Genomic DNA, 20,352 nt, shown 5'->3' with positions numbered 1-20,352 from the left:
CAGTTTGGCAGCTTTGGTCCATAGAAACTCAGCATTGACCCAGATTTGTGGCAAGGGACAGTCAGCAGGTGTGGGTGAGGGATACCTCACCAGATGCCACCTGCTCTGCCTGGAAGTGGCTCATGCACATAAAATTCACAAGATGTCTTTCTGTGCTCCAAGATGTGTTAGTCACACCCTAGAGCTGCAAGGAACTTGGAAACTCATCTACAGTGCATATTTTGGATGCAGCTTGATTCCAAGATTAGGCAAATCAAGTCCTAAGGGTCAACAGTTAAATTGGAGGGACAGCCAGGCCCAGAACCTGGGCTCCCTGCTCTGAACCTTGCTTGCATCCCATGACATCTGGCCACGTTTGGGGGAGGGGGCTGCCTGGGTTTGTAAACCCATTTCCTGTATATTCTGGTCATGTTTCACACAGGCATGGACTTGAAAATTCTGGTCCTTCTTAGCTCCTGGGCCTGCACCTGTAGGATGAGTGAAACGATAAGATAGTGATTTCTGCTCAGTTTGCTTTCATTGATTTTTGATTGAAGGAAAATTAATATTGTTGTTATTTATATATATAATATAGACCATGTTAACCATTTTTAAGTCCAAAGACATTAAGTGTGTTCACATTGTTGTGCCGTCATCACCACTACACTTCTCCAGAACTTTTTTCATCTTCCCCAACTGAAAATCCATTCCTGCCTCCCCTGCAGTCCCTGGTAACCACTATTCTACTTCCTGTCTCTGAGTTTATCTATAAGGAATCATACAGTATTTGTCCTACTGTGACTGGCTTGTTCACATAGCATAATTTCCTCAAGGTTCATTCATGTTTTACCATGAATTGCTTTCACTGGTTTTTGATCAACCCATGCGAACTACTGTTTATGAGGTTCTCATGTAAAAAAAAAAAAAAAAGATGCACAGAAAAACTATACAAAAAAGATCTTCATGACCCAGATAACCATGATGACGTGAACACTCACCTAAGCCAGACATCCTGGAATGCAAGGTCAAGTGGGCCTTAGGAAGCATGACTACGAACAAAGCTAGTGGAGATGATGGAATTCCAGCTGAGCTATTTCAAGTCCTAAAAGATGATGCTGTGAAAGTGCTGCACTCAATATACCAGCAAATTTGGAAACCTCAGTAGTGGCCACAGGACTGGAATAGGTCAGTTTTCGTTCCAATCCCAAAGAAAGGTAATGCCAAAGAATGCTCAAACTACTGCACAATTGCACTCATCTCACACACCAGTAAAGTAATGCTCAAAATTCTCCAAGATAGGTTTCAATAGTATGTGAACCAAGAACTTCCAGATGTTCAAGCTGGATTTAGAAAAGACAGAGGAACCAGAGATCAAATTGCCAACATGTGTTGGATCATAGAAAAAGCAAGAGAATTACAGAAAAACATCTACTTCTGCTTTACTGACTATGCCAAAGCCTTTGACTGTGTGGATCAAAACAAACTGTGGAAAAATCTGAAAGAGATGGGAATACCAGACCACCTTACCTGCCTCCTGAGAAATCTGTATGCAGGTCAAGAAGCAACAGTTAGAACTGGACATGGAACAATAGACTGGTTCCAAATGGGGAAAGGAGTCCATCAAGACTGTATATTGTCCCCATGCTTATTTAACTTATATGCAGAGTACATCACTCAAAATGCACATACTGAAATCAAGATTGCTGGAAGAAATATCAATAACCTCAGATATGCAGATAACACCACCCTTATGGCAGAAAGTGAAGAGAAACTAAAGAGCCTCTTGATGAAAGTGAAAGAGGAGAGTGAAAAAGCTGGCCTAAAGCTCAACATTCAGAAAAATAAGATCATGGCATCTGGTCCCATCACTTCATGGTAGATAGATGGGGAAATAATGGAAACAGTGAAAAACTTTATTTTCTTGGGCTCCAAAATCACTGTAGATGGTGATTGCAGCCATGAAATTAAAAGATGCTTGCTCCTTGGAAGAAAAGCTATGACCAACATAGACAGCATATTAAAAAGCAGAGATGTTACTTTGCCAACAAAGGTCCGTCTAGTCAAAGCTATGGTTTTTCCAGTAGTCATGTATGGATGTGAGAATTGGACCATAAAAAAATCTGAGCACTGAAGAATTGATGCTTTTGAACTATGGTGTTGGAGAAGACTCTTGAGAGTCCCTTGGACTGCAAGGAGATCAAACCAATCAGTCATAAAGGAAATCAGTCCTGAATATTCATTGGAAGGACTGATGTTGAAGGTGAAACTCCAATACTTTGGCCACCTGATGCAAAGAACTGACTCCTTAGAAAAGACCCTGATGCTGGGAAAGATTGAAGACAGGAGGAGAAGGGGGCAACAGAAGATGAAATGTCTGGATGACATCACCAACTCGTGGGCATGAGTCTGAGAAAGCTCCAGGAGCTAGTGACAGACAGGGAAGCCTGGTATGCTGCAGTCCACGGGGTCACAAAGAGTTGTACACAACTGAGTGACTGAACTGACTGACCAATGCAAACTATAGTGTTGTTTGGGAGGTCCCTAGCATCATACTGTATTTTAAAGGTTTGAGAATCATCCATTTTACAGTGTCTAAATGACATATATTTGTTTGTGTTGTGTATTCTAATATACTCAAACATGTAGAAATAGAGTCATCATTTACCTCTACAAATATATTAGTCTTCAAACCCCATGTTTTGAAATCTGTCCTACAAACATGAAGATCCAAAAGTGGCATCCTGGTGGTGAGTGTGCCTGGGGTGTTTGGGAGCTGTCAGTTTCCATCGGGTTCCCTGGTGGAGCTCAGTTCCTTGTCTGTTCTTCAGTCATAGGATTAGACTGCTCGTTGAACCTGATTCCAGCTCAGACCTGATCAAAACAGACCCTCAGCTCCGTGAAACAGAAATGACCTTTTTAAAATTCCAGGTTCATGGAGTGTCTCTCTCCAGATGGTCCAATCACCTCTATTAACTCACACTCATTCAACATGTGGCAAAGGTTATTGATCACCTGTGCCAGGCACTGTGCTAAGTGCTAGGAATACAAAGATAAGCAAAGAGTCCAAAACAGGCATGAGAATGCTGTCCACATAGTGGAGGAAGGGCTGTAACTGAGATACCCGGGCTCACAAGATTGAGGATACTGCTTGCAAGCTGGTGAGGAGGGAGTTAGTTTTTTTTACCTGTAGGTTTATTTTTCCATACCCTGTTCTGCTGTAATAAAGTACCCTAAAAATATAAGTTCTGGACAGAGATCATACTCATAGTGTGGTTTATTCCTAATAGCGAAGATGACACTGCAGCCTGTGACATCTTGGCCAGGCTCTCGGGACCCTCCTGCTGTGGCTGTGTGTTTTCACCTTCCTTCATCCTCTTTGTAAGAGCAGTGATGGGAAACTGGGCTCTGGTGTTCCTAGTGGGGCTGTGGAGACAAGGTTTGGGGCTATTTGAACCTGATTTGTACCTTGGCCTTCGCCTCAGGGTCACCTTTCTCTCTCCCTGCAGACAGCATGGGAGATTGGAGGGAATCCCTGCTTTGTAACAAGGGAGTGGTTATCAAGTAAATTGCTTCCCCCAGGAATGGGGTGCAATCGTGCCTGCCCGGGTGTGCCGAGGCTGGGCCCTGCCCATTTCAGAACCCAGGTCAGCGCTCCGCTGTGTCAGCGGTGAGGCAGGCGTCTGCAGCCCCGCCTCAGAGTCTTGAGCCCTTTGCAGCCATCCGTCATCCTCACAGAGCATTGCAACTTTATGCCTGTGCATAAAAACTGGAGGGACTCGTCCCAGAGTTTGCGGCTGCCACCGCCGCTGCCGTTAGAGCAGTTTTAATTAGCTGCAGGATTTTAATGAGCTGAAATCGAGAAGAACCCCATCTCAGAAGTAAGCAGGAGCCGAACACAGGAAAGAACTCTGACAAAACAGATGGAGGTGGTGTTCTCAGGGGACTGGGCTGTGCGCTTTGTTTCAGCAAAGAATAAATGAGTTACCGAGGCCAGGAGGCTGAGGAGGGAAGCCAGTGGGTCAGCCCCAGCCCCGGCCTCGGTAGGGGCAGAGCTGGAAGCGTGGCCCCCTCTGCTGCCGTAGCGGAATGCTTGGTGCCGGATTCAAGGTGACGGCAATGCCTGGCTCCATTCTCCTCAAGTTGCCATAGCAGCCTCTCTCCCGATGAGCAGCTTCTCTTGGAGCCCTCAGCCAGGAGGGACGTCATTGTTCACTCCTGCCGGTTCGAGGAGGAAACGACTGGACGGAGAACTTTCCCGGGCCCGGGGCCCGCACACCCAGTGGGTGCACCCACTGGCACGAGGCTGGACGCCTCCTCCTGCCTCCAGTGGGGCACAGGGGTGGGTCTCCACAGCCTGAGGGGGTCCTCTGGGTGACTTGGGGGAGTATCCGGGCCTTGGAGCATCCGCAGCCAAGTGTGTCCTTGGAGCCGTCCGTCCGTCCGTCTGCCTGCCGGCCCTTCGCCACTGGAGGTGCGTGCATTTTGGCTGAATTCCCAAGTCCTTGCTTGTGCCCTGAAGTGAATTTTCTAGAGACAAAATTTTAAATCAGATAAATAAGGAAATAGGAGAAATCCTTGGCCCTGCCCTGTGTCCCAGGAGGTGTTTACAAGATTAATTGGATTTCTCTTTCTTCCTGTAAAAATTGGTGACGCCATTCGGGGCCTCAGGGAGAGAAGCCGCTGGGAGCGCTAGGAACTGTGAGGCGGGCAGGACCTTCTGAAATCTCAATGGGCTGTTTATTTTTCTTGCCTCCCCCCTCCCCCTTCCATTCCATCATTTGAATTTTCTTCTTGTCTTAGAAGGGAAGTAGGAGAAGGTTCTTCACTTATTATCAGACTGTGATGCAGGGCGTGCTGAGCCTATACCCGTCCCGCTGGGAGTGGGGGCTTGTGGATGTGTTTGTGGGGTCCTGGGCAGCCCACCCCCAGCCTTGACTCCCCAGGCAGCAGCTCAACTTGCAGGAGAGGGAGACAGCCGTTGGACAGCATCTCCCTGTGGCCTTGAAAATAACAGGTGACTTTGAAGACTAGGACTGTCATGGGGACTGTAGGGGATCAGATGTACCCTCTGTCTGGAGTGTCTGATGGTCTGTTGGTGATCTCTCACCTGGCTCCCTTTAAAGGAAGGAGTTTCCTACAGATTCTGTGATGTTGTTCTTTCCCTCCTGGGGCCTTGAAGACTCAGTCAGACTGCAAACCATTCCCCCGGGAGAGGAGGCAGGCTAACCTTTGATTCCTATTTGCACAAAACAGGGAGTTAGCTAATCAGATGGTCTCCAGTGAGAGCCAGCCCTGGGAGAAAGGCCCAGTGCAGGGGTGGATGCTGGGGTCTGAGGCTTAGAAGCTAAGTCTGGGCAGGGGAAGCCACGCATGGCTCTGGGTGTAGAGAGAGTGTTTATATTCTCTTGGGGGCTCACACGGGGAGAGTCTCTAAACTGAGATGCTTGAACAGTTGATGCTCCTGCCACCATGAAAGTGCAGGTTCTGGGGCTGTGTTCTCTTCTCCCCAGATTTGGGGTCAGGGATGTGGTCTTCAGCCTGGCTCCAGGCACATGGGCTGCTGGAAGCCGGCTCCAGTTGGTGGGCTTGGTTTGGGCTGGTTCAGAAACAAGTGAGGACAGGTTGTGGCTGGAGGAGGACGGAAATCTGTACCGGCTTGAATGGTGGCTGTGTGACAGATTAGAAAGAAGAGGAAACTGACCAGCTCTTCTTTAGTCACTTCTGCAGTGCCAGCCACCATACAAACAGTGCAATAATGATCACATGTGCCTTTGAGTCCCTTTTTCTCATCAAATAGTCTTTGGGTCAAGATTGGGCAACACATTATTAGCTGCTTTACCAGGCCACTGTGTCTGCTGGCCATCAACTTGCAATCCTTTCTTCCCTTCCTTCTCTCGTCTTTCTTCTCCCCCACCTTAAGAAATGTCCTAATTTGGGGGTTCACCCTAGATCAGATTGGTTTCCTGACCTCGTGTCTCACTCTGAAGGCTGGTGCGTCTGCAGGCAGTATGTTAACACCTTGGCCGGCATGAACTGGGTGTCCTTATAGCCATAGCCTTGCTTATAGGATCAACCTGTGGGTCCCGCACAGAGGGCCTGTCGTCACTGAGGGAGGGGCCTGGAAGACCGCAGGCCATCGGGCGTGCTGTGGGCTTTGTCCTTCCCTGGAGCCTGGGGCCTGCACTCCTGCACCTGCGTCTTTCAGAATGTTGAGCCAGGTCCCCAGGATGGTCCCATCTGGGGCCACCATGGAGAAAGAGGCTGCAGGCCCTGAGGGGCTTTGGGGTCTGAGCCTTTGGGGACATGTTGCCCATTTTCACCCACTGCAAGCTGGAGGCGGGGTATCCCTGTTTGGCAGGAAGCAGCCACCTTTCTCTGCAGCGGGTGTTGGGGGGGGCCTGGTGCGGGAGGGGCTGTTGCAGGGAGGTCAGGGTCAGCTGGAACCCTGGAGCCAATGCCAGAGACAAACAGCGCCCGGTCAGCACTGCCTCCGAAACATGAAAGCTGGGAGGTCGTGGGAAACTCCTGCTCGCACAGCCCAGAGAGCCTGGCATTCAGGCGCGTTCCCGTGCATGGAGGCCTGGGGCAGGTTAATTAAAGTTAACTGAGTGAAAAAATAATTACAGAGACTGCGGAGGGGAGAAACCCAAACCTGCAATTTAACTCTCAGCCTCAGAGCCTTGCTGAGAACTGTCTAGTCCTTGGGCATGTGTGTTTGGGCAAGGGAGGGTGGGGTTTCTCTGGTTATCACTTCCTGCCTCATGCCCCACCTTCAGGTTGGATACAGAGGGACAAAACCTGGGGTTTCCTCCCCCAGAACCTAGGTGCCGGGTCAGAGATGGGTTCTCTGTTCAGAATGTCAAGCCAAGGAGACTCCAAGCAGGGACCATCCTTGTGCTGAGTGGCACATCTGGTCTGGGGCCTGATCAGCATCCTGCTGTGTCTCAGGGGTTACTGGGGACAGCCCACCTGGCCTCAGTGTTCCTCGGGCACTGTCCTGTGCCAGGCAGGGGCATGTTCCCAAAGGACTCCTTAGGTGGAAAAAGGATGATGTCCCTGGACCCAGGTAGGTAGGATCAGGTGAAGATAAGGGGAAAAAGTGATAGCTTGCTCGAACCACCCTGCCACATCCCCAGCCCACCCCCACTGCAGGAGCTTACATCTTTCCTTTAGGCAGATGGCCTTGGGGGGCTGTCATCTTTTTCTTTCAGCCACGCCACATGGCATACGGGACCCTAGTTTTCCCGACCAGGGACTGAACCCATGCCTCCTGCTGTGGATGATCGAAATCCTAACCACTGGACCACCAGGGAAGTCCCAGGGTACCCCCGTCTTGACCCATAGCCTGATCTAAGTGATGTCACTAGTTGGCATCGGGATATTTGGCAGGCGTTTCTTCTACTTCAAGGGGAATGAGGATGGGGGCAAGCAACCTGGGCATGGCCTGGGTCTGCAGTGGCCGGAGCAGCAGGTGTCCCTCTGCAGGGACACAGCCTCTGAGCCTGGGATCTGTCAGATATGGGTCTGGCCATGCCATCTCAGCTCCAGACAGCTTTGAGAGCTGGGATGACCATGACCTGGCTGGAACTTCAGCCCCTGTTGGTGCAGCTATCCAGCAGGGCTTTGATTCCACCCAGCTCATCCTTCCGTCTGTCAGGGGCAGGGACAGGTCTGGCTGGAGCAGTGGTGAGTCACTCAGTCCCTGACATCTCTGGGCCTGGGCCTTCTCAAAGCTGCTGGTTCTATGGAGACCCTTGTCCCCAGCATCCTGTAGATGGGAGCCAAGGCAGAGACAGACCCAAGAGCTTCTGTTTCTGCTGGGCCAGTTGTGGGCCACAGGGACCCGGATTTCTGCCTGAACAGTGCAGGGGGTGGCCACTGTCTTCTGGCTGTGGGCGATAGGGGTCCCCACCAGGGTGTCCCCCCACCCCGGGCGGGAGCTGGGGAGTATCACTCTCCGTGGCTTTTCTAAAGGTCCAGATACAGGAGACCCTGGCAGGAAGCTGGTGTCTCGGCCACAGGTGGTGACCAGCCTTTACCTCCTTGGGTTTGAGAAGGTCAAAGGGACACATGTGAGTAAGGGTGGAGGGGTCCAGGGACTCCACTTGGTCACGAGCAGTGGCCAGGACCCTGGGCCTCAGTGATGGGCCGTCTTTCTCCCCCACTGCTCCGTAGACCTGGCCTGATGGACGCCCAGTGTGGACAATGAGGGAAGAACGCGCCTCCCACACCCAAGAGGTGACCCCGGAGCGAGCCCCGGATGTCCCCGCGAGCAGGAACGATGCGACTGGCTTGCATGTTCTCGTCCATCCTGCTGTTCGGAGCTGCAGGACTCCTCCTCTTCATCAGCCTGCAGGACCCCACGGAGCTCGCCCCCCACCAGGCGCCAGGTGAGCCCTCGCGCTCGGCCCCGCCGCCTGCCTGACCTGGCTATCCCGCCCGAGCTGCAGGCCTCCGTGCTGCCCCAGGGCCAAGGCAGGGGTTCCAGTCACCGGCCGCAGTGTGGGAGCACTATATCTGCGGTCAGGCCACCAGCCACAGGGTTCTGGCCTCTGACCTCTGACCTCTGGCCCGTGCACTCCTCTTGGGAAGGATGGCCAGGCTGCCCCTCTCTCATCTGATCGTTGCCTCTGGTGAAACTCAGATTTCAGAGTCCCACCACCTCTCGGGTCCTCTCCCACATGGTCTGGGATATCAGAGGACAAGTGACTTCTCCCTGAGCACAGGCCTCCCCAGTGGGACTCTGATTCTCTGCCCAGTGCTGGGGACCTCTCGGATTCAGCCTCTCCAGCCTGGGCGAGGAAGTCGGGGTGCCTCGGTGCCTCCCGGCTTTGTAAAGCTGAAGAGCCTCCTGCTGGCCTCCCCACCTGCTGCCTCCCAGTCCACTGGACTTTCAAAGGTGGGGGTGGCAGTGAGGGGAGAGCAAGAAGGATGGTCCCGGAGCCTCAGGGTGGACAGAAGGTGGAGAGGGACGCTCAGGCAGGGCCCCTCTGACTGGGACGTGGCTGCGCCCCAGAGAGCACGGCCGACCTGGAGGGCCAAGGCCAGGAATCGTTGGCATCACATGAGGTTGCCAGGCCAAGCACCTGTGTTTATAACAGAGGTCCCAGAGGCCTTGTTAGGGGAGGGTCCTTGATGGCTGGACACCCCTGGGCTCCCGGACATGGACAGAAGGAAAGGGACGTGGAGGCTGGAGGGTTAGGCAGAGGGATCCCCCGCACCATCCCTGCCTACAGCCCACAGCCCAGGAGTGTGGGACACAGTGTTAGGGGGTCCCTGGCCCCGAGTGGGGAGGGCCCAGGGCCCGCCACGGCTGACATGCTCAGGGCAGCCTGCATCCACCCTGAGCTCGGGCTGGGGGCCCGTAGGTGCCACGTGGAAAGGTGGAAGGAGCAGGGGGCCAGAGCTGGGCCTGGCAGCTGCTGTTGGAGGCCCTGGCGGGAGAGGCTGGAGAGTCGCTTTGCTCATCCCTAAACGTCAGCGAGAGGCAGCCCAGCGCTGGGCAGACCCCCTGGAGCCGGTGGTGAGTCACTGGTGCTGACTCACGCTTGGGCCGGACCCTCCACGGAGGTGGCTGTCGAAGATGAGTCTGGCTGCTTCCCAGCTGCGGAAGCAGAGACCCGTGACTGAGCTGGTCCCTCTGTGGAGACTTTGCAGCCTCACGTGGGCCCCAGAGTGGCCGGCGACTGTGTGAGCGGCGCCCAGATGCACGGGCTGTGCCGCCCAGAGCACTCACAGTTGTTCTCCGCAGTTGTGTGTTGTATGAGCGGGAGCGAGCTCCCAACAGAGGCCTCTCGGACGCGGCTTGGGGATAACTGTACCGTCTTGGTGTGTGTGCGCGCATGGGGCACACGTTGGCAGAGGGTCCTTGTGTTCTGTGTCTGCTTTCTGTGGGACAAGCCTGGGAGAGAAGAACCGAGTGTGTCTGTGGTGTGGATGGGGCCGCGTGCCCATCCGTGGTGTCTTCTGGGGACCGGTGTGATAGTCCTGAGTGGGGTCGCTGCCTGGTGACCGCGACACATGCCCTGCCATGCCGCAGCAGCTGACAACCCAGAGACCTTGGCTCTTGTGTCGTGGATTTCTGTCCCTGCCAGCTGGCATGGCCTTGCACAGCTATTGCGGTGCACACACGTGTGGATTACCTCGATTACTGGTGGAGTGGGGACTCAGCGGACAGTGAGGGTTTCTGGGGTGGGTAGACTGGCAGACTGGATGGCAGGAAGCGGAGGCGAGCCTCCTGCTGCAGCCGGGGGTGGCGAGGACTGGCAGACCCAGGTGGGGAGCACGCTTGGGTTTTGAGCTCCCTTCTTCTGGCTGTAAATGGAGCCGGACCACCTGGACATAGAACCTGTATGTTCTACGTAAATCACCTCAAACACAGTCATAAAACTTTAAGTAATGCTTACGTTACTCTCCCTGAGCAAAGTGTTCCTGACACAGGCTGTTTGTGTTGATTTGTTACTATTCATTTATTCTTCCCCCTGTACTTCTCACGGCAGCCTAATTGTGATTCGGTACCAAGAAAGCAATATCAAAGTAATTTTCCACAACATTAGTTACAATTTTCTTCTGATCTTTCAAGTGAAACAATCCCATCCTGTTGTCTTCTCTGTGCACATAAACCTTGATTACATTTATCTGTTGGAAACCAGTGCTTACAAAGTGTATGTATCCAGCTGCATGGGTGGTTTGGCCCCAAGAGTCCTGGACAAGTCAGAATTTCAGTCCTGGGAGATGTGGGAGGCTGCCTTGCCATCCAGATTGGGCAAGGCGGTGGGGACATCTATGGAGGACATTCCCCACAGGCTCTTCTGGGGTTTTTTCCAGCAGCAGAAACTTTCCTGGGAATGGAGTGTCTGGGACCTGCTGTTGGTGGCATTGGCCAAGGTGGGAGGGGGAGGGTGGTCAGGTGAAGATGCAGAAACAAGCTTGAAAAGGCAGACAGTCATTAGCTGTTTGTGGTCCGTTGGGGCTGGTGTGTCCTTCAGATTTCTCCCATGCAGTTACCAGCTCTTAAAAGCACCTGAACTTCTCAGAGACCAGTCAGCAAATCTCACCTGCTTTGTGCATTAGATGCAATCCTATGGGATTGCCAACTTTTGTAAACCAAGCGATATTTTCCAAAATGTTTCCTGTATTTTAGGTCAAACCTTTTGGAACATAAATCACTGCCAGTTAACCTACCTTCGTTCTAAGATTAGGTGTTCTTTGGTATCAGAGAATCTACCTATCCTACTGTTTTTGTATCTCCAATATTGCCAGGCCCTGAGGCCTCCGGAAAGTCACATCTTGACCCAGGAGATTACTCTGGCCCCTTCCCAAAGTGGAAGACAGCCAATCAGAACTGGGAATAGCACATCCCAACATGCTGGCTCTGGAGTTGCAGAGGGCACTCTCCACGTGTGTGTTATGAGTGGCCTGTCTTTACATAAAGGTTTTAACACAGAGCAGAACTTTGCATTATGGAGAGCTTTGGACACGTAGAGAAGTAGATTAGAATAGTGCAGTGAACCCCATGTCCTGAGCACCCAACAGCCTCAATAGGGTCCCATCCACAGCCCCATACACTTCTCTCTTTTCAAAGTATATATACTAGGGCCAATCAGTTCAATCATAGATATTTCTTTTTTTAAAAATGTCTTGGTTTAGTTTGGCTGCACTGGGCCTTTGTTGCTGTTTGCAGGCTTTTTCCAGGTGTGGTGTGGGGACTTCTCTTGTGGCAGAGCACGTGTTGGAGCAGCCTGGGTTTCAGTCGTTTTGACTCTCAGGCTTGGTTGCTCCGCGGCATGTGGAATCATCTGGACCAGGGATCCTGTGTCCCCTCCATTGGCAGGGGGGATTCTTATCCATTGTGCCACCGGGGATGTCCCCTAAGTATTTCTTCTTAAAAAAATTTTTTATTGGCATATAGTTGATTTACAGTGTTGTGTTAGTTTCTACTGGACAGCAAAGTGAATGAGTTATACATATAGCTACATCCACTCTATCTTAGATTCTTTTCCCATGTAAGTCATCACAGAGTATTGAGTAGAGTTCCCTATGCTACACAGTAGGTCCTTATTAATTATCTGTTTTATGTATAGCAGTGTGTATATGTCAATTCCAATTTATCCCCCCCCCACTTCCCTGCATAACCATAAAGCCATATATATTTCAATGTATTTCTTAGTTTAAAAGATAAGAACTCTTTTTTTTAACACTCAACAATTGTTTAATCTCATCAAATGTCCAGTGTTCACATTTCTAGTCATCCCGCAAATGTGATAAATACCTTTATTTCCAATTTGTTTTGTCGGGATCTGGATAAGGCTCACTCGTTACAACTGGTGGGCGAGTCGTTTAAGCCTCTCTCTGTCTCTGAGATGTCCTGCTTGCCTTTATTTCCCCCTTGCTATTTATGGAGGAAACTGGGTCACAGGTCCTGTAAGTCTCCCACAGTTGGGGTTTTTGCTGATTGCGCCTGTTTGGTATAGTGCAACACAGCCTTCCGCCCCTTGTACTCCCTGTAAATTAAGTAAATTTAGCAGTTGATCAGAGGTAGGTTTGTTTTCCCTTTTTTGGCAAGAATTCATATGTGGCCCTGTGTTCTTCTGTGGGGAGGAATACATCTGCCCAGCTTTGAGCTATTGGTTAGCCACTGACCCTGTGGCTTCCTAAGTGGCTCAGTGGTAAAGGATTCGCCTGCTAATGCCAGAGACTCAAGAGACGTGGGTTCGATTCCTGGATCTGGAAGATCTCCCGGAGTAGGAAATGGCACCCCTCTCCAGTATTCTTTCCTGGAAAACTCCATGGACAGAGGAGCCTGGCGGGCCACAGTCCATGGAATGGCGGAGAGTCAGACACGACTGAGTGACTCAGCATGCACGCGCTCTGCCTACGCAGTGACATCAGTGACCAGTTTCACGGAAGACAATGTTTCCACAGACCGCGGCAGGGGGATGGTTTCACGATGCTTCGGGCCCCGCTGATCTGACAGGAGGCGGAGCTCAGGCAGTAATGTCAGCGATGAGAAGCAGCTGTAAATACAGATGCAGGTTTGCTCCGTCTCCCGCCGCTCACCTCCCGCTGTACAGTCTGGTTCCTAACAGGCCACAGACTGAAACTGGTCAGTGGCCCGGAGGTTGGAGCCCCCCTGGCCTAGACCATCCAATCGAGGCTGCACACGTCAATATTCTCTTTTTAATTTATTGTTTAAATTGAAGTATAGTTGATTTGCCATGTTGTAGTAATTCTTGCTTTACAGCAAAATGATTCAGCTATATACACATATACCTTCTTTTGTTGCATCTTCTTTTCCATTACGGTTTGTCATAGGATCCTGAATATAGTTCTTTGTACTGTGCAGTAGGACCTCATTGTTTATCCATTCTGCATGTAAAAGCTTACATCTGCTAACCCCAGCCTCCGGCTTCATCTCTCCCCCAACTCCCTCCCCTGTGATGTTCTAATTGTACCATTTCTTCTTCATTCTTTTAAGTGGGATGGATTTTGTTTTAATGGGGTGAGGTGAGACATTGTTAGTGACCCGTGAAGCCAAAGTGAACAGTGCATGGATTGGCTTATTTGTTGATATGTTTTCAAAAATGTGACCTTATGATACAGATTCTATTGCTAGCACACTAGAGATAGTTTTTTTTTTTAATGCTTGGTTTTTGTAGAGTGGATTATTATTTTTTTTAATGCTTGGTTTTTGTAGAGTGGATTTTTATTAAAGCAGGCCACCCCCACGTTTTAGCGAAGTGGCTGTTTGCTTTCCCAAAGCCGTGGAACTGTGGATGGGGATGCCAGGGACTGAGGGCAGTGCTGGGATGCTCAGGGAGAAAGGCAGCCACAGGGATGGCCCAGGGGGCCCTGAGTGCAGACAGTCTCTGATGACTCAGTCCATAACCAGCCCCAGGGTATTACTTCCAGGGCATCCAGGGATAATAATAGATAACAAAAGTTTACCACATGCCAGGTCTTGTGCAAAGCCCTTTATGTGGTTTTATTTTTCCTCTTTGGCTGTGCCACCCAGCATGCAGGCTCTTAGTTCCCTGACCTGGTCAGGGATCGAACCCATGCCCCCTGGGAGTGTGGCGTCTTAACCACTGGAGCACCAGAGAAGTCCCCCTTCACATGTTTGTGTGTGTGTTCAGTCACTGAGTCCTGTATGACTCTCTGCCACCCCATGGACTGCAGCACACCAGGTTTCCCTATCCTTCACTATCTTTTGGAGTTGGCTCAAATTCACGTCCATTGAGTCAGTGATCCAGCCATCCAACCATCTCATCCTCTGCTGCCTGCTTCTCCTTTTGCCTTCAGTCTTTCCCAGTATCAGAGTCTTTTCCAGTGAGTCGGCTCTTTGTATCAGATGGCCAAAGGATTGGAGCTTCAGCTTTTAATGCATGTAATTCTTAACAATAAAGGAGGTCCCAAGACTTACAGAGTGGACACAGACAACATTGATGGGGGCTAATGCTCCCAGTTGCCCACTGTGTGTCCAGCACCAAGACACACACTTGACATGTATTTAGTGCCCATTTAATACCTTTGGAACCCCTTGAGTAAAATACCATTACACCATTTGACAGACAAGACTCCTAAGGTAAGAGAGGTTATGAGCCCTGCCAGGATTCATCCGTAGGGAGCCAACCGTTGCCCGCAGCACCTCTTTGCCTTCTCAAGACCAGTGATGCTCACTCAGTCCAACCTGTCTGGGCCCAGAGCAGAGTGTGGATCAAGGACACATGAGAAATATGCATGGGAAGAGCTCCATCACAGGCTGGCGTGAGACCTAAAGACCCAGACTCACAGCTGAAGACTCAGGCAGGCCCCGGTTCCCGTGAGCCCTTGGACTGTTACAGGGGCGCAAGCCTTTGCTGCAGGCTCAGTCGGGGAGCCCTGGGGAGTCTGAGGGTGCAGCAGCCGTCAGAGCCCACTCCGGTGACTGCATGTCCTGAAGCTGTGGACAGGAGCAGAGGAAGAGACCTCAGGCACATGGAGAGTGGCTGGGAGGGGTGGAGTGGGGACAGAAGAGAGGGTGAGGCCTGGGGCAGGCAGGCAGGGACAGGAGAGGGTGGTCCAGGGGCATCATAGGGTCGGGGCAGAGTTGGCAACCACGTGGATGGGAGGCTGAGGAGGGCAGTGTCAGGGTTTCAAGGTGACCCTGGCTCAGGGTTTCTGGCATTGATAGAGGGGAGTTGGGGTGCCACCCATCAAGGGAGACACTCCAGACAGGGAGTGGTTGGGGGAAGGGAGTAGAGACCACGTGTTCTGTTTTGGGCAGATGGCCTCTGAGATGCTAGGCAGGGTGTGTGGAGTTGCCCTGTGTCTCCTCCACCCAGGGTTGCAGACTCATAGGAACAGGCGAGAGACGCTCCCACCCTGCCCCACTCCTCCACTGCGTCTCCTTTCACACAGGTCACACACTCACTCCTTCACTGTCACACACCCGAGGGCAGAGTCCTGACCGGAGGAGTCAGGAGGGCTTCCTGGAGGAGGGGAGCTGTGGCTTGCTTGATTGCCTTCTCCAGGGCACAAGAGGTGACAAGACGCTGAGCTCCAGCACCAGCAGTGAAGTGGACTTGGGCAAGACTCAGCGCCCGGGGTGTCTCTCCACAGTTCACGTTAAGTGTTGTTGTTCAGTCGCTCACTCATGTCCAACTTTTTGCAACCCCATGAATTTCAGCACACCAGGCTTCTCTCTCCTTCCCTATCTCCCTGAGCTTGCTCAAATTCATGTCCATTGAGTCAGTGATGCCATCCAACCACCTTATCCTCTATCGCCCCCTTCTCCTCCTACCGCCAGTCTTTCCCAGCATCAGGATCTTTTCCAAGGAGTCAGCTCTTCACATCAGGTGGCCAAAGTATTGGAGCTTCAGCTTCAGCATCAGTCCTCCCAATGAGTATTCAGGGTTGATTTCCTTTAGGATTGACAGATGCTAAGTATGGTGCCCTATATCTCATAGAAACTGACAGAGCCAGAATTGGCTCAGAAATTGACACAACTTCCCCTTTGGTTTCCTGGAGCAGGACTCTGTTGGCCAGGGAAAGTGTGGCTCTCACTGTTGGTTCCATGGTTACTGCAACTCTGAAGGCTACAGAACAATCTCAGAGGGTTTGTCCTGTTCCTACAGCGACTGCCTTTGATCAGGTGTGACCCTTTGAACCCTGAGACGCCACCAGGCCAAAGGCCATAGGAGTAACTGCTGAGTCGCTCTCAACAGCTCACCCATGTGAGGGTGATGGAACAACCAGAAGTGTGTGGCCGTCCTGCCCCCTCTCCACTGCTGGAGGATGGGCAGCCTCTGGAGCCTGGGTGCCTATGCCCACACTCTCTCCCCGGCCAGGGGAACCAGCCCCTCCAGTTTCCATGGCGCCGTCTGGTTTGCCCAGGCAGGTGGGTTTTATTGGAATCCTCTTGAGTCTGTCTCCTAAAACCCTTTCCTAACGGCATTGCGGAACATCATATATATTTCCTACAACCCTTGCAAAGCTGACACCTCCTTGTTGTGACTGTGAATATCAGAAGTGACATGTAATTGCAGTGATCCATCCTGTTAAGTAGCTGGCAATATATCATTGCAAAATCAGCACGGCTGGGACTCTCAGAACCCAGTGTTTCTAAACAACGCACCTGCAAGCATGTGTGTTCAAACTCTTCACCAAATGCTGCCCGGGATTCACAAAGGCTGCCTCACCCGCCTTACCTTGCCTCGCCTTTCTGTGACCACCGCGAAGAGAAATTATTTCTAGGTAAAACCAAAAAGAAGGGCTTCGCAGGTGGCACTAGTGGTAAAGAACCTGCCTGCCAATGCAGGAGATGTCAGAGTCATGGGTTCAATCCCTGGGTTGGGAAGACCTCCTGCAGGAGGAAATGAAATCTTGCCTGGAGAATCCCATGGGCAGAGGAGCCTGGCAGGCTAGTGTCCATAAGGTTGCACAAGTCAGACGCAATTGAAGTGACTTAGCACGCACACACGCAAAACCAAAAGAAAAATTAATGCTGGGTAACTGAGTTTTCAGTTCTCTGGAGGGCCTGCCCCGTGACACAGAATGCACTGGGTTCTCAAAGTCAGGACTGTGGGCCAGTATGCTTGTAGGAGTACTCCTTCCAAGCTCCTTCCTGGGGCTTCCTGTCCCCCTTTCCTCAACTCGAGTGGCTTTAGTGAGAGTTCCTTCTGGTGCCACAGGTCAGGTGATGAGCAAGGTCAGCCCAGCTATCACTGTGCTGGCAGAGGGAAGAAAACTGGTGGGGTCAGTGTGGATAGTTGGAGGGTTGGGGACCAAGGGTGACCAGAGTCCATGGCATGATGGCTGAGCCCCGCCTTGATGCAGTGGGAGCATTGAGGCAGGGCCTGCACACTTTGGGGGCGCCACTCACACAGTACTCTGCTGATTCCAGGGTAGAGTTGATTTAAACTATGGTGTGAAGGGCGCCCCCTGGAGTTGTGCAGAGAATAGTACTGATGGAGGGGCAGACATGGGACCTCCATAGCAATCAGACAGTGAGAGCCAGAGAAGGGAGGGGGACGTGTCCAAACACATAGCCCTCAAGGGACTCCGCTGGTGGTCCGGTGGTTAAGACTCTGCCTTGCAGTGCAGGGGACATGGTTCAGTCCCAGGTCAGGGAACTGATCTCACGTGCCATGGAGCCACTGAGGCCGAGCCACAGCCACTGAGCCCGAGTGCTCTAGAGCACGGAGGAGGCAACTATAGAGTCCACTGTAACAAAAGATCTTGCATGATGCAACCAAGATCCCTCATGCTTAAAGACCCAACACAGCCGAATAAATAATTTTTTTTTAAAAGAAGATCACACGGCCTTCAAGTGTTGGCACAGGAGCCCAGAGGAGCTGGTGGGCCCTGGGGGTGCCGGTTTTGGAGACCTCTTTGAAGTCTGTTTTTGGGGGGAGCTTTGTGAAAGACCCTAGCCCTCCCTCAGGGGTGCCCACCGTGACACCCTCTGCAGTAGGACTTTCTCTGCCCTGGCACATCCCCTCTCCTGAGACACTGCCCCAGCCCCCAGCCCCCTGGCATCTGCCCCTCTGATGTGGCCCCGTTTCCTGGGTTCCTCCCTCCCCACTGCAGAAGACACCCTGGAGGTCTACCAGCCAGAGCCTCACTTTTTCTTTGGCGCACTTAGAATACGCTAAATGAAAAATAATGAGTGTGTAGGAACTAAATACAGGAATCACCTAATTAAATTAGGAAACAGACATCTTATCACTATAATCTGAAAATTGATATTAATAGAAAATGGTCCCAGCATTGTTATGCTAAAGGTTCCTCGGGGTGGGGAAATTAAGAAGGAGAGCCGAACAGAAAATTGGGACAATCGTATCCAATAAGAGGAAGACTTATGTTTTAAAGGAACTAAAGTAAAATGCTGAAAATAGAATACAGGATCACTGTGAGGCTCTAATGAAGTAATGGACAAAGATGGCTTTGAAAACCACAGAGCTCTACATTCATGTACGATGATAATTTTTTAAATGAGACAATGTAATTAAGCTTCAGTGTGCCTGAAACCTAGTAATAGTTATCATTTATTGGCGCCAGGCACTGTCTCAGGTGCCTTTGCTTTATCTCTCTTCACCCAGTGAGATGCAGGCATCATTTTCCTGAACTTAGATTCAGAGAGGTAAGGTCAGTTGCCCAAAGTCCCACAGCTAGAGTGGCAGAACCCAGATTCAAGCACAGCTTTGTCTGCTTGCAAAGGCCTTCCTAGGCTCACTTTGCACTCCTCGCCCATTGCCGCTCGTTAATGGCACGGTCAGCAGTTGTTACATTTTCTGATGTCTTTCTGCCATCTTCTCAAACGGCATTTCTTGCCGACACGCAGCAGATTTCTTTGGCAGCCTGACTCCCTGCCCAAAGCCCAGGGCTTCTCTGGCTTCTTGGTTAATACAGCCCACACAAAGACCCCTTCTGAAATTACAGTGCAGCTGGGAAACTGGGTCTCCCTTTGTGTCCCAGTCCAGGTGGAGCTGAACAGGGCTGAGCGACCTGAGCTGGACTGGAGGTTCCGAGGCTCAAGCCTCCCCCGGAAGCCCGGGTTTCAGGTTGTGTCTCCACAGCAGCTGATTGTTCCGCGGCCCCCAGACCCCCACCTGGGAGGTGAATCAGGCTCTATTCCCTGGCAGTGTGAGTCACTATTCCGTGGGCCCAGAGCGGGGCTCAGGTGTGGCTTGACCCCTTTCCCATCTGCCCCACCCAGAATGAATAGGAGGGACCCAGGGAGGAGGAGGGGGGCTCCAGATCTGTGTGTGAGATGCCCCAGAAGTACACCGGGTCTGGGACGCCGCGGTGAGCTCACCTGGGCAGACAGCAGTGAGGCATGCACCCCACACGTCCCCCACTCTGTGCCCATTCACCAACCAGGCATCTTCAGTGGCAGTGGGGTCACCTGACTTGCCATCAGAGCCAACCCCCACCCCCACCCCCCACCAGCTCAGCCCGGGAGCTCTGCCGGGAAGAGCAGGAGGGCAGGGCAAGACCTCAGTCCCCGAGGCAGAGGGCTCCAGGGGAGGCCTCGTGCCTGGCTTGTTCCCTGCTCAGCCCCACTTGGTCTGCAGTCTCAGGGCGGTGGGAGGGGTTGTGGGGAGAGGGGGTCAGGACACAGTGACTTTTGCTGCCAGCATGGAGAAGGGTCCGGTCAGGTGCTCGCACATGCTTATCCAGGCCCCACTGACCTTCCAGAAGCCCTGGGTTGCTAACGTGGGCAGCACAGAGGTGGTTCTGTGCCGGAACCTGATCCAAGGACAAGGGCTGTTGCTATGATCGTCGCCTTTCTCCATGACACCGGGTGGCTCTTATGGTTTTTTGTTTTTTTCAACCCGGAAAAGGTCACGGTGGTAGTTATGACAACGGAAGTGCTGAAGGACGGTTCTGGAAGCCTCCGTGGGTCCATGGTGCAGTGGGCCCATCAGGGATGCTCTGTGTGTGGGCTGAGACCTGAGTACCTCGGGCCAGGCTCTGTGGGGGCTCTCTCCTGAGCCCCAACTGCCTGCAAGGTGGCTGTATACATAAACTGCCTTTCCGTTTATGGTGACATTTTTCATGTGGCTTTAGGGTCACTATGGGTGTCCTTCCCAAAATCTTTGCAGGAAGCTGGGGACTCAGGCAGATCTCATCTGAGTCAGAAGCTCATTGTTATGTATCTGCTGATGTTTCCATTATAAAGCTTATCCCTCAGGATTTGTGGCTCTACAGTTTTAACTAGAAATTTTACTCAGTCATGTCTGACGCTTTGAGGCCCCATGGACTGTAGTCCACCAGATTCCTCTGTCCATGGGATTTCCCAGGCAAGAATACTGGAGTGGGTTGCCATTCCCTTCACTAGGGGATCTTCCCGACCCAGGGATCAAACTTGGATCTCCCACATTGCAAGTG

General features: G+C 51.8%; 1 protein-coding gene across 2 annotated transcripts in view; it reads left to right on the top strand.

Annotated features, from left to right (window-relative positions):
• The window catches only part of CHST8 (carbohydrate sulfotransferase 8), a 146,630-nt gene that overhangs the window by 63,953 nt on the left and 62,325 nt on the right, over positions 1-20,352 (top strand). Inside the window, exons 1-2 of one of the 2 annotated variants that reach the window (XM_020899193.2) lie at positions 3,785-4,450; positions 8,155-8,369. In XM_020899193.2, the coding sequence (XP_020754852.2) occupies positions 8,240-8,369 (130 nt within the window). In that variant the 5' untranslated portion in view covers positions 3,785-4,450; positions 8,155-8,239. Of the gene's footprint in view, positions 1-3,784; positions 4,451-8,154; positions 8,370-20,352 lie in introns of those variants that run through there. The other variant, XM_020899192.2, reaches the window with a different exon arrangement.

Source organism: Odocoileus virginianus, chromosome 20 (genome assembly GCF_023699985.2).
Source record: "Odocoileus virginianus isolate 20LAN1187 ecotype Illinois chromosome 20, Ovbor_1.2, whole genome shotgun sequence".
Classification (NCBI taxonomy): domain Eukaryota; kingdom Metazoa; phylum Chordata; class Mammalia; order Artiodactyla; family Cervidae; genus Odocoileus; species Odocoileus virginianus.
This window is presented reverse-complemented; position numbering and strand designations above follow the sequence as displayed.